General features: G+C 40.4%; 1 protein-coding gene across 2 annotated transcripts in view; it reads left to right on the forward strand.

Annotated features, from left to right (window-relative positions):
* Positions 1–25,005, forward strand: part of gpr143 (G protein-coupled receptor 143) — a 43,673-nt gene that overhangs the window by 13,478 nt on the left and 5,190 nt on the right. The window contains exons 2-9 of one of the 2 annotated variants that reach the window (XM_028800859.2): positions 5,481–5,590; positions 8,171–8,265; positions 10,524–10,616; positions 10,847–10,956; positions 11,329–11,437; positions 13,706–13,823; positions 15,037–15,292; positions 21,737–21,902. In XM_028800859.2, the coding sequence (XP_028656692.1) occupies positions 5,481–5,590; positions 8,171–8,265; positions 10,524–10,616; positions 10,847–10,956; positions 11,329–11,437; positions 13,706–13,823; positions 15,037–15,292; positions 21,737–21,759 (914 nt within the window). In that variant the 3' untranslated portion in view covers positions 21,760–21,902. Of the gene's footprint in view, positions 1–5,480; positions 5,591–8,170; positions 8,266–10,523; positions 10,617–10,846; positions 10,957–11,328; positions 11,438–13,705; positions 13,824–15,036; positions 15,293–21,736; positions 21,903–25,005 lie in introns of those variants that run through there. The other variant, XM_028800857.2, reaches the window with a different exon arrangement.

The following is a 25,005-nucleotide window of genomic DNA, read 5'->3' on the forward strand; positions in this document are numbered from 1 at the left end:
TCCACTGGGGTAATCTCCCATGTACATGTCCTAAGCCCACACCTGCTGACGCCACTAACACCGAGTGAGTGGAACAGAGTCCAGTCCCTCTCCAAATGTTGAGATAAGCCTGACTATATCTAGAGTGTACCTTTGAACATCCTCCACTAGCTTCCCCACCAGAGAGGTCACATTTCATTTGCAGTGTGTGGAGCTCTGCCAGGGCTGGTCTTTGTCACTGATTCTGTTTGTAGCTTTTTTTTTTTTATTTTTAATGAACATAATTTCTAGATCCAGCCATTTTGGGTGGGTGGGTGTCTAATTTGGTGTCCTACTCCAGATCTCCTCTCTGCTTTTTATGAATGATGTGGTCCTGCTGGCTTCATTGGGCTGTGACCCGGGCTGTGACCCTGGCCATACATTGGGTAGTTTTCAGATGAGTGTAAAGCAGCCAAGATGAGAACTCATGAACCTCCAAGTCTGAGGTCATGGTTCTAAGTACCGAAAAGGGTGGAGTGCCCTCTCTGGGTGTTGGATAGGGTACTGCCTAAAGCGGAGGAGTTTTAAGTATCCCAAGGTCTTGTTTACAAGTGAGGGATGAAGGTAATGGGAAGTTATAGGGCAGACTGGAGCAGCGTATGCAGTAATGCAGGTGTTGTACCAGTCAGTTCTAGTGAACAGCAGGGCTGGGTATCAGCACTGATGTCTCGATTCGATTCCAATTCACAATGCCTCGATTCAATATCGATTTTTATCTTGACAGAATTTAGCATGCACTGATATATTTGAAGTGGTGGCTTTTTTTTTTAGAAATTACTTAACCACTAGCCATGTGCGTCCAACTACGTTGCGCGTGTTAAAGTTGTCTGTGAAGGGCTCCCTGTTTAAATGCGGCTGCCAGTCGTGAACCGGGCCCTTCGTTGCACAGCATTATGATTTTTTATAAGGGAAACAAAATTACAAAAGAAAACCCTTGGACATTGATTCGATAGGAGCGGCCTACTCGGAAACACTGTCCAAATAGTAATTATGTGATGGTGTAGGAGCATTTCTGCTTCTCTCCGTTCACAGTCCGTCTCGTTTTCACGCTGTCGTTTCCTCTCGCGATCTCTTCTCAACCTTTCTCCAATCTCGCAGGTTGCTTTGTGGCAATCCAAAGAGTAAGGCAATATACACGGAGCAATGGTTATAAAAGGGGGACACATAGGTATCCAGGCTCTTTAAAGCATAAATAGGGATCACTTCACTGACATGTGAGCAAGCCACGGTACAACTGTGAGATGCACAGCACTCGCCGGCTACAACGTAACAATAATAATTTCCGGAACATGCTGTTACGTTGTCATTATTTTACCCAATGTCTTTCTTTCATTCATATGTTACGTAGGCACGTACCTTTTATCTTCGGCAATCTCATTCTCTAACCAGGCCTCAGGAGCTAACCAGCGTAACACTGTCCACCACCCCTTTCGTTATTCCGGCACATTGTTGACATCCATGAGTAACAACAACGTACTAAACTGGAAGGTGGTCTATGCATGCGTGGAATTCGTGGACAAACAAAGATCAAGATCCAAATGAAAATTATATATAAAGATGCATTGAGAACATTTAATATTGTTGTCCGCATGTTGATCTGGCAAAATTTTACACAGGATGCTCATCCTGACATAACCTTCCCCATTTATCTGGGCTTGGGACCGGCACAAAGAAACATACTGGTTTGTGCATCCCCTGTGGCTGGGTTTAGAGAACATCAATATAATGCAACAAATTTCAGTAACACTTTATTTGAAGGGTATCTACAAAGTGACTTCATAAAATGCACAATCATGGAATGACATTTAAGAAGAAAAACTGTATTAGTAATGAACAGGTAACCTCAGTACAGTGGAACCTCGGTTCACAACCATAATTCGTTCCAAAACTTTGGTTGTGAACTGAAGCAATTTCCCCCATAGGATTGTATGTAAATACAATTAATCTGTTCCAGACTGTACGAACTGTATGTAAATATATATTTTAAGCATAAATATAGTTAATTACACCATAGAATGCACATCATAATAGTAAACTAAATGTAAAAACATTGAATAACACTGAGAAAACCTTGAACAGCAGAAAACTAACATTGCAAGAGTTTGCGCTATAGCCTTATGACCCGATCGCTGTAAACACTTTTTTTTTTTTTTTTGAGTTTTAAGCACAGGGAAAAAAAAATGAACATTTGAAAAATCGGAAATTTAACAAACACCCAAGAAATGTAGCATTGCAACAATTCACGCTACAAACTCAAAAATGAACAATTGAAAAAACCGTAATACAAAAACTAACTATAAACCACCAAGAAAACTCACCTTGCATGAGTTGAGTTCTGACATGAAGGAAGTGAGGAGGAACTGAGTGGAAAAATTCCTCACTTTCGCCACTTGTAGAAGGATAGTTTTGCAGCAAATCGCCATTAATCTTCCTGGCTTTCTCACATAACATCGCCTTGCTTACGCTGTCCCCTGCAAGTTGCTTCTCGTTCAGCCACACTAGCAAGTTTTTCCACCTCTTCCAGCACTTGAGGCCTCTGCCTGGTTAACACTGTAACTCCTTTTGCAACATCAGCTGCTTTAATAGACTCTTTCTGCTTTAGAATAGTCGAAATCGTAGATTTTGACTTCTTGTTCTCAGCGCCATGATCAGTAACACGAACGTCACGCTCATACTTTTCAATAATTTCTTTCTTCGATTTCAATTTTCTTCAAAACTTTCTTCTCACCACTCTTCACTTGCTTAGAAGCTATGGTTAACTGCAAAAGCACATGAAATACTGTAGAGCACAAAGAGTTCACAGGTAAAGCACACACGTCTGACTGAGAGCAATGAACAGGGAGAGGCTGAACACATGCTTAAATACAGTAATCGGCGTGTACGAACCGGAAGGGAAATGAAATAGAGCACAAAGAGTTCACAGCGAAAGCACACACGCATGTGCAAGCACGAACGTCTGACCGAGAACAATGCAACACGTGCGGAAATCATCGGCGCGCACAAACCGAAAGGGAAACTGGCTTGTTCGTATACCGAGTGTGTGGTCATGAACCGAGGCAAAATTTTGGCAAACTTTTTGGTTGTAAACCGATTTGTACATGTACCGAGACGTTCGTGAACCGAAGTTCCACTGTATTTAGAAGAGGTGGAACAAATTTTTTTTATTTTTTTATTTTTTATTAATACAGTAATCCCTCACTTATCGCGGGAGATAGGTTCCAAGACCGACCGCGATAACTGAATTTCCGCGAAGTAGGGACACTATTTATTTATTTTATTTATTTATTTAACGTGTATTTGGACGTTTTTAAACCCTCCCTGTATTGTTTACAACCCACCATTTACTCTATTAAAAACAGGGACAACTGCTAAGCAATATGAAATCGGTAGATAAGTTTACACTTACTGTATAGCGAAGTACACGTAGCAGCTTGTAGGCGGTCATGACGTCGTCGACCTTGTTGCAAAGATTCCTAAAGCAGATTCCATCCAGACTACTGCCTTATCACGTCCACTTGCAACTCGTTTTGCACCCTGGTTAAAGGACACTGCGGCCATAGATCTTATATGCTTTTCCTCCTTTTTAAATAAAAAGAATCGATGTCCTGCAGCGGTGTAGCTGTTCCCTTCCTTCAACATATCCAAAACTTTTACCTTTTCTGCAATCATTTGCATCTTCTGTTGGTGCTTGGACACGGCCCCTGAAGCAGTAGCACGTTAATGATGAATGAGTGAGATGAGACTTCCTGGTTAATGCAACACTCCGTCGCTGAGCCAATCAGCAGCACACAGGAACTTAACTGCGTGCTCTGATTGGGTAGCTTCTCAGCCATCCGCCAATAGCATCTCTTGTATGAAATCAACTGGGCAAACCAACTGAGGAAGCAAGTAAAAAGACCCATTGTCCGCAGAAACCCGCAAAGCAGCGAAAAATCCGCGTTATGTATTTAGATATGCTTACATATAAAATCCGCGAAGTCGTGAATCTGCGAAAAGTGAACCGCGAAGTAGCGAGGGATTACTGTACTACACTTATTCAAAATTCACCATAATTTAACTAACATATATATTGCCACATCAGAGTCCACACATATTATGGGGCAGCCCCTTGTTTTTATACAATGCAATGGCATCTACTTTATAAAACATCTATGCTCAGCTGTCCGCACATCTGATTTATGTGTTGAAGACACTGGTTTCAGTTAAAAAGGACAAACCATTTTGTGACACAGTAAAGTGCTTTGTGTAGAAATCCTTAACGGGCACATTACCGCCATCTACCAAATGAGACACCAAAAATGAAGAGAAGCAAAAGTCTACATATAGTAAATGAGTAGGATAGTGATTCATGAGCTCCATCTTGAAACTTCATGAATCGCTATCACATTGTTTTAAACCAAAAATAATGATTAATTGGAAAAATCAATATTTTCACTCAAGCCTAGTGAACAGGGTGTTGAACTGAAAGGCGAAACTCTCAATTTACCGGATTTACAAGTGGAAGAAATGAGTTTCCTTTCATGGGCGTCTGAGCTCATTCTTATGGTAAGAAGCACAGACATTCAGGAGGAGCTCAAAGTAGAGCCACGGCTACTCCACATCAAAAAGGGTGCCCATTGAGATGGTTTGGGCCGCTGATTAGGATCTTCCTGAAGGCCTCCCTTGGGAGGTGTTTTGGGCATGTCCGGCTGGGAGGAGATCTTGGGGAAAACTAGGACACAGTGGAGAGATTATATCCTGTGGCTGGATTGGGAACACATCGGTATCTCCTCTTCCGTACACCACTGGCACCCCATTCCCAGGTGGCAAGTAAAAGGGATGTCTGGGCATCTTTGCTTAAACTGATGCTCCAGCAACCTGAGAGAAAGTGGATGCATGGTACTTAGATATATTTTAACAGAACATATGGTATGCTTCTTCTGCAATGCATTTGATAGACAATGATGACAAGACCTGTGTTTTAATTAATTGAAATATATATTCAATATTTGTTTTTTTAACCTCTAAATGTATCCACACTTTAGATCTCTAATGGGTTTTTTTTTTTTTTTTACATTTATTATACATACAAGGTGAAACACACAATGAATAGATAAGACGGGTATCTTGGAAGGGGTTTTGATTTGGTACAGATTTTTTTTTTTCCCAGATTGGATTGTGAGTTAATGTGGGGTCACTTTTATGGAAAATTAAGAAAAAAATGAAGCTATATTGTGCGGTTTTGGTTTAAGCGCATGACTTAATTGCTGTCATACTTTGTAATGTATTTTGCTTGCGGCATCCAGAGTAACGTCACTTCATGGTCTTTTCAAAATGTCAGGAGGACGCAGTTCATGCTACACTGATATGATTAACATCTGTTTGATGTATGAACCTTTTGAATACATCCTTTTATAGTATTCATGTTAAAATACTAGACTATATATATTCTTTTTTTCTAATACACTATTTGTCTTCCAAAGGTATCCTCATCAGATCTACAGTGTGGCTTGGCTCTCCAAGCTTCATTTCTAAAATATCTGTTCTTAACACCACAGAAGTATGGCCTGCAGCTTTCTGTGTTGGAAGTTCGGTATGTATAATCCACTTTGGCTGCTCATACATTTTCATAACGAGTGTGTGTGTGGTGTTTTTTAAGGTGTATCGGACAATTTTATATATTCTGCAGCTACATGAAATCACCTCGGATATAACCACCCTTTTCTTTTTTGTGTTTAAATAAAATTATACATGCAATAAATTTAGTACATAATAACTGAATTTAAAATGCAAGAAATGAAGTGTGATAAATAATTAAAACTGGAGTCCTTTTCAGTATGTGAGATGTATCTGCTCAAGAATAAGTGCAGGAAGCAGAATAAGTGTGGAGACGAGTTTATCTGAGATCCACAGTAACAACAATATTTCATCCATCCATTTTCCAACCTGCTGAACCCGAACACAGGGTCACGGGGGTCTGCTGGAGCCAATCCCAGCCAACACAGGGCACAAGGCAGGAACCAATCCCGGGCAGGGTGCCAACCCCACCGCAGGACACACACAAACACACCCACACACCAAGCACACACTAGGGCCAATTTAGAATCACCAATCGTTTGGTTGTTTGGTTTTAATTTCTAGATTTTCTGATGTTTTAAATTTTTTATAATTGTGTCTATTTATTTATTTATTTATTTATTTATTGTTTGTTCGGTGTCCTTGAGTTCCCTGAAAGGCGCCTTGTATAAATAAAATGTATTATTATTATTATTATTATTAATCCACCTAACCTGCATGTCTTTTATATAGCAAATTTTCATACAAATGATGTAGCTCAAAGTGCTTTACAGGATGAAAATAGTATGAGCAGGCTACAAAATTGCAGCAAAGAAAGGAAACCACTGCAAGAGGGCATTGATTTTTACAATTGGAAGTAATTCCTTTGTAGGAATGGAACTGCAAGAGAGAAGAATATGAAGGAGTTGTTGCCTGGGTCAATAGGTGGGAGTAAGGTGGTGCAATAAATGTATTCAGTCTGGTGCATGTTGCAGAGGACAGGCTACCTAGTATGTTTAAAGTTCACTTTCTCTACCAGGGACCTAAATATTTTAGTCTGGAATTGGGAGATGAGAGGGCTGAGAAAGAAACATGCAAGGTGTTCCTGGGAGTGCCTTAGTGCAGTACTGCAGTGATAAGCGCACAAGACACTCCAACAGGTCATTAGGGACCCTTGTGTGTAAGTAAGAGGCATTAGTACTTTTTGGACTCGTTTTGTTTTTTGTTTACTCACTGTGTGTGTCTAATAAAAACAAGTGTTATGCTTTATTCTGGCCTTTTTGATGAGAACCATCCATTCAGCCCAATAAAGCTTACCAATCCAATTGCCTAATTTGCTAAAGTTGAAGGTTTGCAAAGCACTATTTGATACCACGGTACTTAGTAATTCTTTTTTGTTTTTTTTTTGCTGTCTTTGGGGGGAAAAAGAACAATCAAATATTTTTGTGAAATTAATCTTTAACTGGTTTCCTTTTGTGACCCTGTGGTCCTGTTTTGAGGTCTCCTTTTTAAAGTAATAGCTGGGTTCCACCATGCTGTGACCAGTTACGTGTTGGTGTAACTACGCGCATGCATCCTCTGGCAGTCCTGCCAAATATACAATACAATACAATTTATTTTTGTATCGGCCAAAATCACACAAGAACTGCCACAACGGGCTTTAACAGGCCCTGCCTCTTGACAGCCCCCCAGCCTTGACTCTCTAAGAAGACAAAGAAAAACTCCCAAAAAAACCTTGTAGGGAAAAAATGGAAGAAACCTTGAGAGAGGCAGTTCAAAGAAAGACCCCTTTCCAGGTAGGTTGGGTGTGCAGTGGGTGTCAAAAGAAGGGGGTCAATACAATACAGTACAGTGAGTAAACAAAAAACAAAATGAATCCAAAAATATACCTGTATAAAGGCAAAAATACAAACTCTTTTTAACACCTAGAACAAACTGGCAAGGTGGTTTATCTTTGTCAAAGCTGGGCGCTAGTCAGACACCATTAAAACTCTCATTTGATCAACATGAGACACGATTAAATTATTGAAATGGAATATTTGACAGAGGTGGTCCAAATTTATGACATTCTAAGTATAACTTGTAAAGTGTAAGCTATTTACAAAATCTTCCAAGATTAATTCCTCCACCATTGTAAATATTGAAGTTTCTTAATCTTTTAATTCTTACTGGCTTGGAGAAAGCATACTGTAAGTCATTTTTATTTTTAGGATACTGTACTGTGACAGAGTAGGCATCTGTTGGCTTTCTCATCTTGTTCTATCTTTTAAAGATAATGTCATCTATTCAGTCTGAACAAGTAACTCCTCACATAGTCTGTGTGTGATCTAGCAGTTTAGAAGGCTTTGTCGATACTCTGAAATGGAGATGTTACTTTTCTAAAAGCATGCTTCACCTATTTTTCTTTTTTGCTACAATGTTTGTTTATGGACAAAGTGGACCTTTTTCTGCTTGTGATGTTACCCTGAGTTTTCCTTCCGTTTTAATAGTTGTCATTTTATAAACCAAAAAAGTTAGTAACCGGTTGTATGTTTTTTTTCCACAGATGAATTCACTATAATATACTTAACAAAAGGTGTTTCCTTTTTTTTTTTTCTCCTCCCCCTCCACCCCCAAGATGTGGATCCAGCTGTTTTATAGTGCTTCATTTTGGTGGGCCTTTTGCTATGGAATTGATGTGTACCTGGTGGTTAAAAGATCAGCAGGACTAAGGTATTGGAGCTTACTGTATATATACAATACATACAGTGTGTGTTGTACGTTTTTCTGGGTATTGATGGACTGATTACTGATCATTGGCAATTTTCAATGTTAAGGCTTGAATTAAAAAAAAATCTGAAAAGAGCCCTCTGGTAGTATAGAATAATAGCAGTGATGATGAAGCTGGTGATCACAGATCAATGACATTTATACATAAAAAGAGAATGTGTCGCCTTAAAAAGCACACTTATATATGTAACTGACCTGCAGCTCGACGGTAAGTGTAGCAGTCTGACCCCAGTATTAACATTGCTTCATTCTTTACATAAGTGCAGCGTTTTCCAACTTTGGGGTTGTGACAAGTGAGTGGGGTCACTTGATATGTTAATGGTATCACGAGAAAATATTTTAAAATAGAAAAAATAAAAACATTAAGCAGTGTATTGAATAGGAAATGAATGTCAATATTTCAAACAGCTGGGGTTGCAAAAAAGCTCAGATTTCAAAATAGGGTCACAAACCAAAAAAGCTTGGGAACCTCTGCATAAATGTATATGTATATAATACAGAGGGTGTGGAAATAGGCGAGTGTAAAATACACTTTTTTAATGTTACATGATTGCTTCCAAAAGAGTAACTCTATATGGTGATACAGTGGCGTAGCATCTGGCACCGTAGCTTCAGAAGGCAAAATAAAGACCGGCTTTGAAGTTAATCAGTTTCTTGTAGTCATGAGTGTGGTACCGACTTTCACTCTGTTCTGCCAATACTGTAGAAAAGTACCATTATATTTTTGGAATTTTGGTATTGACTTGGTACAGAAGTGTTGGTCCTTGTGACATCCCTATTGATATGTGAGGAAACCAATTGTAACATATAGGATATTCTGGCTGTTTCAGAATATGATTTGAACCTAGACCTCTGGAGCTGTGAGACAACAGTGCCAGGCCATTCACAGAAGTATAGTGAGAATTGTAGTGTCCTGTTCCAGCCTCATGTCCTCAGTGATATGTTTTGTACACACATACAGTCTGTGGAATGAAATACAGTAATCCCTCCTCCATCGCAGGGGTTGCGTTCCAGAGCCACCCGCGAAATAAGAAAATCCACGAAGTAGAAACCATATGTTTATATGGTTATTTTTATATTGTCATGCTTGGGTCACAGATTTGCGCAGAAACACAGGAGGTTGTAGAGAGACAGGAACGTTATTCAAACACTGCAAACAAACATTTGTCTCTTTTTCAAAAGTTTAAACTGTGCTCCATGACAAGACAGAGATGACAGTTCCGTCTCACAATTAAAAGAATGCAAACATATCTTCCTCTTCAAAGGAGTGCATGTCAGGAGCACAGAATGTCACATAGATAGAGAAAACAATCTCTAGCAAACAAATCAATATGTCTGTTTGGCTTTTAAGTATGCGAAGCACCGCGGCACAAAGCTGTTGAAGGCGGCAGCTCACACCCCCTCCGTCAGGAGCAGACAAAGAGAGAGAGAGAGACAGACAGAGTTTGTTTTCAGTAAAAAATCAATACGTGCCCTTCGAGCTTTTAAGTATGCGAAGCACCGTGCAGCATGTTGTTTCAGGAAGCAGCTGCACAAAAGATAGCAACGTGAAGATAATCTTTCAGCATTTTTAGACGAGCGTCCGTATCGTCTAGGTGTGCGAACAGCCCCCCTGCTCAATCCCCATACGTCAGGATCAGAGTAAGCTAAAGTAAGCAATCTAGCTTCTCAGCCATCTGCCAATAGCGTCCCTTGTATGAAATCAACTGGGCAAACCAACTGAGGAAGCATGTACCAGAAATTAAAAGACCCATTGTCCTCAGAAATCCGCGAACCAGCAAAAAATCCGCGATATATATTTAAATATGCTTACATATAAAATCCGCGATGGAGTGAAGCCGCAAAGCGCGATATAGCGAGGGATCACTGTATTGGCAAGCAGTATGGAAAACAGTGCATAGACAGGTTAAAATTTCCTATATTCACCTTAGAAACTGGTCAAGTTATATTTTGAATTGTACTCCTCCCATTTGTTCTGCCCATTTCTGCAGGCTTTGCACTGCCAGATTGGAAGCTCTAAATTGCCCCAATGTACAGTAGCTGAGCGTGTTTTTGTCATAAAACTACTTGACACATCATGCGTGGAGGATGTTGTACAAGTCTCCAACCCTGAATTTAAGGATGTTCAGTCAGTAAAGTAGTGGAAGTATTCCGTGCAAGTGTAAAATCTTACAACGGACTATTTATTTTTTTAATTTTAGTACAATTGTATTATACCACATGATAACATGGGGGCTGGCAGTTCTACTATGTGTAGAAGGAGTGGCTATGCTCTACTACCCAACGATTTCAAGGTATGTAGAAATCTCATTTGATTCCAAGTTTAAAATATTTAAATGCATAATATTTCCAAAGTTTAGAATTCAGATGGTCAGACATGGTTGTTGGGCAATTTTTCCATAACTTCAGTAACTTGGTTTTTCCTATATCTTAATTTTTTGTTTGTTTACGTTTTATTAAAATGTAATAGTAAAGTGTGCTTGATTTACACCTTTTAAGTGAAATATATTTTGTTGTTTTTTAGCTGTGAAAATGGACTGGAACATGCTGTACCTCACTACATCACCACCTACGTTCCACTTCTACTTGTTTTGCTAATTAATCCAGTTTTGTTTGGAAGGACCGTAGCCACTGGTAATTTATAACCCAGCCGTCTTCTCATATTTAATCCACTTGTGGCAATATTGGAGAAATGCAAATCTATGATTATTAATGCATTCATCAGAGCAGGGGGAGCAGGTCCAGAAGGTTGTGGTGCTTGCAGGTTTTCTTTGCACACAGAGTTCTGATCAGCACAATGGTCCTGTAATTCTTTACACAAAAAGAGTCGGTCAGCTTAAGCAGTTGTTTTGTAGATCCAGAATTGGCTTCTATTAATTGATTGATGTGAAATTTATGTATTTATTGTGTAACTTTTTTTTAAAAATATTTGTCATTTGTGCCCATTCTTTTTGCCATTTTATGACTGATGATGTGACACTAATTTTGTCTTTTCTTTAAATGGAGTTACCTCATTATTGAAAGGAAGGCAAGGAATCTACACAGAAAATGAGAGGCGACTGGGAATGGAAATTAAAATTAAGTTTTTCAAGATAATGCTTGTTTTCTTTATTTGGTAAGACTAATCTTGAATATATTCTTGTATTATAGAATCAGAATTTATACCTAGAGGAATATAACATCTTTGACTAACAGTTGAACGTTTTGTTCCTGCATGAGTGTTGGTGTGCACTCTTCACCCAATCTTATGTCATTGTCCTTACACGGATAGCTTAGAGGAGGTGGGAGTTGGTCAGTGCTTGCTAGAAGTGTACCACCATTTGGGGACAGCGGTCTGCTGCTGAGTACCACAAGGTTGCTGTATTTGTGGAATAGTGATTGTCTTCATTTTTTAACAATAGTGCAAAGTGACAGGAAGTCTCCAAGGGTGGGACTGCGCTCTACTTCTGTTCATGGTTTTTCCCTCATTGGGTTATCTTAACTGCTTTAAACTTTGTGCTAGGAGTATTCCTGACAGTGCAAATAAGAGATTAACTAGACTGCAACAGCAGAGGTTGATGAGATGATGTAATGAATACATGATTGCTTTACAAGCAGGGCCGGATTAACCATATGGGCAATCTGGATAGTACCCATGTGCCTTAGGATGAGGGGGTCCTAAGCACCAAACAATTTTAAAACATGAAACACTGGAATTGGGCTTCACAAGCATTTTGATTGCTGTCAATATACAAGTATCTCTGTTTTCCTGTGGAATTAGGGGGAAAAAAAAAATAGTTCATTATTCAAAAGCCCGCTGCAAAAACATTAAAAATAGCACACCCATGTGGAACTGCTATCGTCAAGGCACCAATGAACAAAACTAATGGGCAAGCATTGGTTTAGGGACAGGCGTACACTAGACCGATTTTCTAAAGTATGACATTGGGCGTTCGTCTGCCCTTTTACACTTAATGATTCAATTTTATTGATAGCTGATTGTAAGAAGGCACATGTTATGTGATTCCTACTTGAACAGTCTCGATTGATTGCATGGCAAGATAACTGGAAGAGACTTAATATTGTCAATACAACTTGACACTGTAAAGAATGATTTTATATTTCACTGTATCTGTTTATACTGCGGCAGAATATAACAGGTTTGCTATCCGTATTAGCAAGATTAGCTTTTACTTTGTTAATAGACTCTGATACTTCAAAGCACAAACATGCATTGCTGTCAGGAATTTGTAGTTATTGGAAAATGTTCCTCAGTATTTCTTCTTTCTTGCCACAGTTAAACCAGTCTATTTTTCTTCCTGTTTGTCCATAAACGTTTTGCAGCCATTCTTACAAAAACATACACATTTCTTCCTATTTGGAAAATAAACACTGAAGGGTAGAATCTGTTCCTAGGACCTCCAGCAGGCTGTGTCTGCATTTTGATCCATCCATTATCCAACCTGCTATATCCTAACTACAGGGTCACGGGGGTCTGCTAGAGCCAGTCCCAGCCAACACAGGGCGCAAGGCAGGAAACAAACCCCGGGCAGGGTGCCAGCCCACCGCAGGGCACACACACACACACACCCCAAGCACAATTTAGAATCACCAGTGCACCTAACTTGCATGTCTTTGGACTGTGGGAAGAAACTGGAGTACACGGAGGAAATCCACGTAGACACGGGGAGAACATGCAAACTCCACGCAAGGTGTTCTTACTGCGAGGCAGCAGCGCTACCCACTGCGCCACCGTGCCGCCCTCTGCATTTGATTGACGTGCCTGTACATCACTTGCATCATGTCGGACCATTCCTCATACTTGGTAGCAAATTCTGACCTTCAATAACAATTTTAAAAACCTTTTTTGTTGACCACATGTAAAGGCCACAGACACACCTAACCATTTCTTCCTGATGAGATGAAAAGGATGTCCGTTTATTGGATGCCCTTATAAAATTGATGGCATTTTCTGTCATATTAGAAAACTTTACTGTGATATGGAAGGTCTATCATTTATCCAGTATATGTATTTTTTTTTATTCCTAAAAACAAGTTTTATAAATATTTAATGAGATTAAACCAGCTGGAACAAGCCCAATAAATTGTGAACATCTAGTCTGCCTTTCATACTTCACAGCACATATGAAATCTTCATTAATGCAAAGTCATAAGTCTTCATAGACATATAAATAACTGGCTATAGGCAGAAGTGACAAGTTAAATACTGCAAGTCCTTCAGAATGAAGAAAATCGCTTGGTGCTTTAGGGGACATCAACTTTGTAATGGTTTTATCAAAGTAGCCCATAAAATACTGTTAAGATGCTACTATAATACACTGTTCTTGTCTCAACAAAAATTACAAGTAAATACTAAACAATGGGTTTTTATTTCTGTTTTTAGTTGGCTTCCAAATCTTATCAACGAGAGTATTTTATTCTACCTAGAGATGCAGGAAGACTTTAAAGGGAGCCATCTTAAAAACGCCAGGAATGCAGCTTTGATCACATGGTTCATAATGGTATGTGTTAATTCATATATTTTCTGTAAATGTTTGGGAAGCAAACCAGTGTTGAAACCTAAATCCTCATCTTCCCACATCTGAGAATGGACAGGATTGCAAATTGCAGGGCTTGCTTTTTTTTATTTTTATTTATTAAATCCTTGATTTTGTTCAGGACAGCATATAACTTACCCTGATGAATTCTCTCAATCCAGGTGGCCAGTGTGAGTTTCAGTTTTTATGATAAATTGTTATTTGTTCAGGATGTTCTTGTAGAATTTCATACTTTGGTATATTTATTCTGATTTATTGTCTCATTCAAATCTTTGCTTTCTGTATTTATCATTATTTAGTGTTTTATGCTGATATTTGTATACAATGTTGTATCTGTGAAGTGCTTTGAACATGGGAAAGGTGCCAAGTAAATAAAGTGTTAAGCAAATCCGTCTGATTACTGTATATACTCGCATAAGTTGGGTCTTGAAACCCGAAAAATCGATCATAAAATCAGACCCCGACTTATACGCCCATTCAAAAATATGACACTTTATTTTTTTTTACCATCTTCTTGCTTCCTCCAATCTCACATCAGTTTCTCCGACACATCAAATTTTGTTTCAGCAGCTCAGTTACCAATTTCTTTTACTACTTCCACAATGTTTAATTTAAAACCAGCTTCATATTTTCTTCTGATCGAACGCTCTATCACAGATGAGGGATGCTCTTACGATAAAGGTGTGTGAGGGTGTGAGATACAAAAAACACAAATCAGTGCCAATGTTGCTTCGGAATAGTTCAGGTATTACCGTGTGATCACATCGGCACAATACATAGAAAATAAAAAGGCTGTGTGCTCCGTGGTTACTCACTCAGGTGGGCGTTAGCATATCGTAATCTCTTGGACCGATAGTGTGAGTCTTCCACATTCAACTTATAAAATACCACAAATTATACATTAAAATCAAGCCCCGACTTATCCGCAGGAGAACTAATCCACGAGTATATACAGTAAATGTCTGAATGTATCATTCATAGATAACATTTATGTTCTAATTAGTTCAAAGGAGAAAGGTGTTTGTTATTTTTTTGGTTTTTGTTTAACTACATGATGGCGTAGGAAGTCTTACTCTTGGGTGTGTTTTTGTGCGTAGGGGTGTAAAAAATTTTTCATTATATTGTAACTGAAATTAGTTTAAATGCACAAATCAAGTTTTTGTTTTGTTTTTAATAGGGAATTTTGAATCCAATGCAAGGCTTTCTGAATACACTTGCTTTCTATGGCTGGACGGGTTTTAATATTGATTTCAGTATCCAAAGTTCAAGGGAGATCCCTTGGGAGTCTGCTTCAACGTCTGCGGTACCAGCAGATGGCTACAATCCTACTATGTCCTCCTCACTTAACTACCAGGGATGCACGCCTGACAAGAAAAAAGGTCTAAGTGGAAACGGCTATCACCGAGCAGATACCATTAGTGTCCTCTCTGAAGGTAAAGTTCAAGGAATATCTCACTTGTGTCGCGTGTTGTTATGGCAGGTGGTGGTGGTGGTGGTGAAAGATTACTTTATGAATGCAGTGGCCCCATCAATTGATCTGAAATAAATAGAAGGAAATGTTATATACAATATTTTGGAAAGCTGTTGCTACAGGAATACTTTTTTTTACCATTTTAAAAATAGCAAGACTTGTAAAAGGCCTTAATACTTCCTAACAAGGATGGCATAATACGACATATTTATTAGTATAACATTTTGCTAGGGTTTTCCTGGGTTTTTTTGCCTTTTTGTAAATATCTATAATTCACTAAGCCGCCACCAGCGCAAGCAAGACACCCATGGAAGCACGCAGGACGGAGCCACGCCCACCAACTCTAAGACCATTGGATACGACGACACCTCTCAGAGCCACGCCCACCAACTCGGACGCAGCAACTCACAAAATACGGCATCATTCGCGTTTGTCTCTGCTACAGTCCACATGCACCTCTGAGCCACGTTGACTTTTCATTATTCTTTTCGGTTACGACGCACGACCGCGTCCACCATCGCAAACTGTTTTACACGCCATGGTCTCAGAGTTGGTGGGCGGGCTTCTGTGAGTCACTTCTGTGTGTATGCTTCGAGAACGAGGGTGGATGGGACAGGACCATCTAAGAAGAGGCATGTTTGTCACGGATGTGAATCACTGTGTGCAGCGTGTAAAACAGTTTGTTGCGGATAATTTTGCCTTTTACTTTTACATGAAGACAATTTCCTGTTAGATTGGCCTTTGCGATGACAATTAATAAAGCACAGGGCCAAACTTTCAAAAAGATATGCATATATCTGCCAAAACCAGTTTTCCGTCATGGACAATTGTATGTTGCTCTCTCCAGAGTTCCATCTTTTCATTCAGTTACTGTTGTATCCTCAAACCCACCCCTTTTAGACAACTGTGTCTTTCCGGAAGTGTTCAGCCATCAATAAATAATTATGCGGCAGAGAGAGAGAGAAAGATTGACGCATAATAATAATAATACTTCATTACATTGATATAGTGCTGTTCTCAGTATTCAAAGCGCTATCCACACAGGGAAGAACCGGGAAGCGAAACCACAATCTTCCACAGTCTCCTTACTGCAAAACAGCAGCACTACCATTGCACCACAAGGCAGTTAAAGAACGCACCGGCCTCGATTTTGTTTTCACTTCTGTTTACAGCGATCGGATCGTAGCGTGCATTGTTGCAATGTTACTTTTCTTGGTGGCTTATTACATTACGGATGTTTCACATGTTAATTTTTTTCCCTGTGCTTAAAAGACATTAAAAAAGTGTTTCTCAACTGTGACTCCGGAACAACTCAGAACGCTAGCTATATTAATCGTCAACAACGAAGACTCGCTACACCTTAATGAACAAGTGCTGAAACTTATCCCTACCGACGAAGTAACTTTCACCAGCGTGGCCTCCATCGTCCCAGAGGATCCCGCTTTCAGTCACGGACAATTGTATGTTGCTCTCTCCAGAGGTCCATCTTTTCATTCACTCAGTCGTATGCTCAAACCCACCCCATTTGGACAACTGTGTCGTTCAGGAAGTGTTCACCCATCAATACATAATTATGCGGCGTATTCCCCGGCATGCGTCCACCCACGATCTCAAGACATTCACTGTGCCTGCTCATGTGCCCGGACGCAACAACTCACCACACACAAATTTTGCTTAATTTGACTCAACACGGGGAAACCTCACCCGGCCCGGACACGGAGAGGATTGATAGCTCTTTCTCGATTCTGTGTGTGGTGTTGCATGGCTGTTCTTAGTTGGTGGAGCGATTTGTCTGGTTAATTCCGAAAACGAATGAGACTCCCTACTGCTAAATAGTTACGCGATCGCCAAGCAGTCAGCGTCCAACTTCTTAGAGGGACAAGTGGCTTTCAGCCACGTGAGATTGAGCATTAACAGGTCTGTGATGCCCTTGGATGTCCGGTATTGCACGCGCGCTACACTGAATGGATCAACGTGTGTCTACCTGGCGCCAACAGGCGTGGGTAAGCCGTTGAACCCCATTCGTGATGGGGACTGGAGATTGCAATTGTTCCCCACGAACGAGGAATTCCCAGTAAGTGCGGGTCATACGCTCGCACTGATTACGTCCCTGCCCTTTGTACACATGGCTACTACCATGGTCGGGTAACTTGGTGGATTAAATATAGAAAAGCAGCCGTAACCGCAAAGAACAATGAAAAGACAACATGGCTCAGAGGTGCATGTGGACTGTAGCAGAGACAGAAACGTTGGGGGCGGGCACATGAGCAGGCAGTGCGTACTGAACGATGATTGTATGTTGGTTCGTAGTGTGCATTGTTGCAATGTTACTTTTCTTGGTGGTTTATTAAATTACGGATTTTTCAAATGTTCATTTTTTTTCCCTGTGCTTAAAAAATCATTAAAAAAGTGGCGTGATTATGCGGCGTAGTTTGGCTAGTAATTTATATTTCTTTTAAATCAAATTTTATGCTTTATTAGTATATGTATAATGGGCAGAGTATTGTTAATGCTTTTTTATTAGAAATGATAGCACAACATAGAAAAATGCGAAGAATACTGAAAACCTGACTGCTGTACAGCTGGAGAGTTTGGGTCCAGAAGGAGAAGCTGAGCGGTGTGCCCCTCACCCAGTCTAAACCAAAGTAGTTTGACCTCCAGTGCCATTGATTTGTGCTGTCCCACACTGAAAAGCTGCTGCCATAGACTGTTTAAAGCTGCCGTCTGTTTTGGGTGCGTTGTTGCTCGCCGCTCTACAGAATTGCGTGTCTCAGTCACAGAACACAAGGATTGGCTGCCACTATTACATCTTTTCACAACATGCCTTAATTTATATTTTTATCAAGCCTCCTATCTTTTCTTATAGAAGCAGAGGTGGCTGTGCACGATTTCACAACTTTTGTCCATTTACTGTGTATCTATCTACTTCATATGCAGTATGTTACTCTTTCTAAACCAATATGACAAATCTACAAAGAAGTGTAGATTCCTCTTAACCACTGGACAATTTTGACAATTTAATAAATTATTGTCAAATTAAAATGTGGATAAAATGACTTTTTGAAGATTGCCTATAATTTTATTGGTCTACACAACTGTGTGTGTGTGAGATTGTAATGTATACACGCAGTGCCCATGAGTATCCTCTGCCTTGGTACATTCTCTCCAAGCATTGACTATGCGTCTGCTCAGATTTTCTCTCCCTAAAACACTCGTTCTTTAACAGTCCAGCAGCACACAGTATGGTATCTTTGTGAGGTCCTGTTTAGCTAAAGAATAGAAGTGATCATGTGACTTTTTTCAGGTATTGTCTACATAACTAATGCAGCAATTCACATCTGGGCCTCAACGTTCAATGTCCATAATGGTGCATCATAATGACTTTTGGAGGTGAATTCACTGCTGCGGAGTAAGATGGATAGGGAAGGAAAGTGCACAGCACAGCCCGTCTCCTTTTAAAATTGCTGAATCTTTCTTTGCAACATGGATGTGCTGTTTTGCAACCTGAGTGATCTCAAGCCACAGATCAATACTTGATAAATAGGTCAGTTTCCCCCCCCCCCCCCCCCAAGGGAAAAATGTTAAGTTTTTTTTATTATTTAAGGCTTTTTCTATCACTTATGGGCACCCATGTACTTTAAAGCTCATTGTAAACTGCAAGAACAAACAATTTATAAAAACTGCTTCACTTTCGACCATATATACATCATAATTGTGAAGAAAAGTTTGTGAAAACAAAACAAAAAATCCAAGTGACTACATGAAAAGTCGGAGGATGGAAACTGGAAACTACCCCTTGGAGTCGGTCATTAAGAAATGGAAATAGTATGGTGCATCTGGAAATCTGCCCAGTGCACTCCATCTGCAAAAACTGTTTGATCGTGTAAGATGACAAGTGAGGAAGCCCACCTAAGAGATCTCAGAAGTGGTTCTAAGCTACAGAGGCTGAGAAGTGAGAGGCTGTGCAGGTAACAACTGTTGCTAATGTGTTTTTGGTATGGGGTTTGATATGCTTTCTGGGAAAGTCTAGCTGAAAGATCCTGAAGCCCGGTGAAAGAAGGTTCTATGGTCTCACAAGACCAAAATGGAGTAGTTGTTTAGTTTGAAATGGGGAGAAGAAAAGTCGTTTGAACGGTACATATCATCCCAACTGTGAAGCATGGTGGTGGGCTTCTTCTCTGCAGCAGACCTTGGAAGGCTTGTAGGAGAATGCAAGAAAACACATGAAAAAATGTTCATTGTTTTTAGACATCCCTGTGTGTCTTTGCCTTTTATCCTTGGGCTTGTTCTCTTCCTGGCAATGTCCTGGAGTGGCTGAGGCAGAGTCCACATCTCAAACCAAGTGAGATTGTGGCTGGACTTGAAATAGGGTGGTTCACTTACAATCCCTGTGCCACCTGACCGAGCTTGAGCAGTTTACCCAAAACTAACGGGGAAAGAGTGGCAGTGTGGAGGTGTGCAAAGATGGAGACCGAGAGACCAAAGGTGAATCTACGAAATGCTGACTTCTGAAACCGTCATTGATCACAGATTTGTCATTGACTTGGACCATGTTGCAAAGATCTGTTTTCACTTTGGCATTAAAGCACCTACTTGTGTCTATCAGTGTCAAAAAATACAAATTAAAAAAAAAAAAAAAAAAAACACACATACATTATATATATATATATATATATATATATATATATATATATATATATATATATATATATATATATATATATATATATATATATATATATATATATATATAATGTGTGTGACACTAGATGGTGCTATACCAGCACTTAACCCAACACACAGACACTGACAACACGTTTTAAAAGCACCAACAAATTGTTTAATTTCTTCACTTTAAATAAATAGTACATAAAGCACCTCCACCACAGTAAACAAAAAACAAAATAATATTTAATTTTCAATCTCTCCTGCACACCTCCTCTACCTCCCAACTCCAGCTCTCTTGCTGGGTCTCCACCTGTCCTTTAAATTGTCCTTGACCCAGAAGTGCTTCTTCTCTTCTGTCCATGTGACTTGCTAGCACTTTCCGGGTCAGATGAAGGATTAAAGTTCTTTAATCAGTCTGGAAGTCCATCAGGGCTCCCGTCCACGTGACTTGTGAGTGCTTGCCGTCCTCACAGCTCCTCCTGGCGGCACCCACGGTACCCAACAGGGCTGAGCAACCGAACTCCAAGTCCTAAGATGCCCTCCAGGAATCCAGGGCATCGTTACACTCCAGGGCAGCTGCCATCTAGAATTTTGGGGGAGACAGTGTTCTACAAAATCTGCCTTCCCCCATCCTTCCATCACAGGGGCGTCCCAGCCGGGTGCAGTTGACGGCCGTCTCCTTCCTATCTGTCTATCCATCCATCCATGGGTCACAAAGTTGCACAGGAGAGCAGAGAAGGATTTCCGAGGAGTAAAAACTTTATTGCTGTACTGGCAGATACAAACACAAGACCCTTTCAGAAGGGGCTGTGTGCTCACAGTAAACCGCTGTCAAACTTGACGGCTCGGCCCCCGACTCCAGGTCAAAAGAACACAAAGTCGTCCTCTTCAGGTGGGTTCAGCTGCTCGGGAGCAGAAGGGGGTCTGGGGGAGAGAGGACAGGAGAGTGGTGCAGCGAGGTCTTTTAAATGTTCGAAGCCCTGCGCCAGCGTGTTTATTACCAGGTAAAACACTGTTTTAGAGGGAGTTTCTGAAGAGCGGCCTCAGTCACAATAAATATATAATATAATATAATACAGTATGTGTGTGTGTGTATATATAGAGGCTTCAGTGTCACGCAAAGGTAATTAACCAAAGGTTAAACCTGCAAACCATTTTATTCACTCTTTGTAAGATGTGCACATTTGTTCTTGAAGTTTTATTTTTTCACTTTACAAGATCTTGAAACTAACAACTGTTAAGGGCCTGACATCCGTGTGATCTTTGAGTTCAGCCGTAGCATCAGCAAAAGCAGGAATTTGTGAAAGTGTGAGGAGGCTCCTGACGTTTGTCTCTTTATGGATTGGTTTTGTAAATTTTGGATGCATTGCCAATGAAGAAGCTGATTTCTGCTAGCACAGCATTCTGTGCTGCCGTTTCTTTTTCATCTGCGATGCCAGTTCGGTTTTTCTCTGACACAGCATGATGGGATAATTGCAGGCTGATAGCTATTGAAGGTGGCGGGCTACTTCAGTATTAATTGGGGCAATTGCTGTACAAAGTGTTGCATCACCCATCACAACCTGACTCCACAAGGGTCCCTGGGCATAACGGTGGACTTGCATGTTGCTTTATTTATGAACAAACCCACCATTGCACACAGGATGGCTTTATCAATACTGAGAATGTATCGCCAAACATCTCTTGCTTCTCCTACTTTTTTTTTTTTCCCTTTGTCTTCTTCTTCTTCTTGTTCTAGATGCTGCATCTGGTTTTCCATGACACTGAGAGAGCATTTGAACATGCAGATGGACATCAGTTTTTCAGCTTTTTGCAACACACGTCATGCTGACTTATTTCTTGCCAACATATTCCTCTGGCTAAGTGAAAGTGTGTTCCCCCCCTTGTTCACTTGATAACTGTAATACCACCTGATTTGAATAAAATGCATTTCACAAAGAACAGACCTGGGGTTTCATTAAAAAGTTTCCACTTTTTTAACTTGCTAAACAATTCTGGAAAAATCATAAACTGTTCCTCTACTTGTTTGGAATTTGACAAAGACGTCATTCTCTCTCAAATTGTGTTCGCCCCTCTTTGTCCGGGTACACAGGTGCAGTGTCTCTCCTGCCTTATTGGTCAGCTTGCTGCTTCTCAATGTGCTGGGCTCCTCCTGGATGCACTTCTGTCTGTCCGACGTGTGCAGTTCCTCGTAGCCTTTCTCCTCTGCTTTCCTGCAGGTTCTGGTTTGTTCTAGAGTTGTTACTTCCGGGATTCTTGATCTGCTGGTGTGAAATCTTGTCCAGTATGAGCCCAGCACTATGTAAAGTCACACTTGCTAGACAAAGAGAGGCCTTGTAGACACTGAACTGCAATCTCCTGCTCAGCTTGCTGAGACTGAAAGGTTTCTATTTAGTGAGGAGTCGTCGGACGGTCCCACTGATCACCAGCCTTGCACTTAAAACCAAGATGGTGCTCTTAGATTTCAATATTCCATCAAACCTATAGTCCGTGCTCATTTCCATCAGTTTGACTGACCCTCTTATGTGTGGGGTGAAATAAAGCATTCCCATAATCCACTTCATGAAAGTAATTACAAGAGGGTTGAAATATTGCTGCTGGAGCTGTGACTGGACCCAAATGTAATGACCATGATACTCGTCAACTGGTTTGGCTGTTTGGTTTCCTGAGGGTTGGCAGTAAAACTCGGTTAATGCCGTTTTCTTCTCCCTGTAGACCCTTCTGAAGCCTGCTGCCATGTTGTCCCATCATTTTAACTCTTGCTTGGCATTGTGGCTCCTGCTCTCACAGAATTGGCTTCTGTGCTTTAGAGGGGGGAAAAAACCCATTTGCCAAGAATGGGTCATTTAATGGATTTATAGCGATCTCATTCTCATTGATATGAAGGTCCCCAAAATGCTGTTCTAAACTGTACAAATTGTTAATTTACATTTCCACTACAGACCTTGCGTGTAATCCGCCTTTACTCTGGAGGACGATATTTCATCCCACTGTGTACTGTAAGTATATTGTTAGGATGACAATAAAGCTCTACTACTACTACTACTTTAACCCACTTCTGCCTGCACCTTGGCGTGAAGTAACTGCTACACTACTCTCCATTTCCCTTCTTAAGTGGAATTTCTTGTCACGTTTTCACTTTTTAATCCCTGATTTCTTAAGTGCATTCACTGTCACCTTCCACACATCTGTCCAAGTCTGTATGCTGTCCAGACCTACCAGGAAGGATCTGAACGGACTATAAGGTATCTGCCATGTCGTCCAATTTTTCCTCTAATGCCTTAGCCAGCTTTGTAGGTGTATTTTTATCCGAGGTCATTCCCAAAAACTGGAATCGCTGAACCTTTTAATATTCTCTAATTTGCCGAAAGGCTCCTCGCATCATCATCTGTTGTCTTCTGTGTTTTGTGAACATTTTTGTACTGTGCCTTTTTAACTCCATCTACTTGTAGCTTGAGCACAAGCCTTTTGGGTGCTACCAGAACACTATAGAAAGTGTTTTGTCTTGTTAAGAAGATAAGCACTTGAGAATCACTTTGTTGTCGTCCTCTTAAAATTCTAACATGTTAGTCAAACTTAATCTCTGATCTCAATCCTTTCTTTACAAATTGATTCCATTGAGCTTAACACCTTAAGATATACCTGCTGTGGAGTTCCTAGGACTTATTTTGTTTAATAATGCGACTGTGTGTTTGATTTGTTCAATGTCTGCAGGAATTTTTCTAGTATTTGTCCGTGCATTTGCCTTTGCCCTGCTTATTCCAGTTAGACAAACCATATTAATACAAGTAGAAGTCTCTCGGTTTTGTGGCCACGTAAACTCTTCACTGTTAAGGACATGTAAGTTACGTCAAGCATGCAGGTCCGGTTCACTCTGAATGTAGCCCACTGGGCCGTGTACTCCACCATCGTCCAGCAAGATTTGAGCTCCATGTTAAACTCTTTGAGGTTGCTCAGTGTTCTCAAATTCGGTTGTGGGGACCCCTGTGCTTTTAGGGATGTGTTTCAACCAGCTTCTTTGTTTATGAAGTTAGGCTAAGAGTCCAACTGGGCAAACTGTTTTGCAGTTTTGATGTTTTGGGTTTAAAGTTCTTAGTTTGGTAACTTGTACATTATTTGTCCCTTGGGGATATTTGGCTTTTTACAGAAGCTCTTGGAGGGAAGGAGGCCTACCTGCCTTGGCGGTCCCAGTGAGGGGTTATGAAGTACTGCTGTTGGTATAAAGGAGCCCCCATAGAGTTCCTCAACACACTTCTGCTGAATAATTTGTTGGTATTAAAGTATGTTTTAAACATGTGGGGGCAAGGTGGCGCCCTGTCCAGGGATTACGCCTGCCTTGTGCTCTATGCTTACTGGGACTGACGTGACATGTATAATGAAGATTTTTCAATGTTCCTTAAGTTTTGAAGAATTGGTAATCTAAGCTTAGAGCTTCTTTTACATTTGTTACACACGCTTATTGTGTGGCTATTTGGTTGTATGGAGAAAGAAAGCGGATGGACAGGAATTGGGAGTTGGTACGTTTTGACAGAGACGGTACTGCTTTAAAAAACTGGAACAATCCCTGGACAGGGCGTCCGCACACGCAGCTACCGCTGCACCACCGTGCTCCTCACGTACGTGCGTTTAATGCATTTAATCATGAAAAAGATATCAAGTATTCTAAAATGTTCCGAGAGCTGTACTATCATGAATGTAATGTATTCTGCGTGGCGATCACTGCCTGCACGCTCCTGTCGGTGTAAGAGAAAGCCCTGTTAAGAAGCACGGGGAACACTCGGAATAAGGAGCATTTAATGTGCTACTTTAGTTATGATGGGGTTTGAGAAACTAGTAAATTAAACATCGATTTTAAAATGAAGTTTATGACATTCTATTTTAATGACAAAATAAACTATGAGATTAAAGTGGAAATTGAAAGATTAAAGTTGACATTTTAACTTTAATTTTGATTATAGTGGGGGGGGGGGGCATCTAATACACTTCTGTATGACACTCAGATACTCG

The sequence above is a fragment of the Erpetoichthys calabaricus genome, chromosome 4 (genome assembly GCF_900747795.2).
Source record: "Erpetoichthys calabaricus chromosome 4, fErpCal1.3, whole genome shotgun sequence".
In the NCBI taxonomy this organism is placed as follows: Eukaryota; Metazoa; Chordata; class Cladistia; order Polypteriformes; family Polypteridae; genus Erpetoichthys; species Erpetoichthys calabaricus.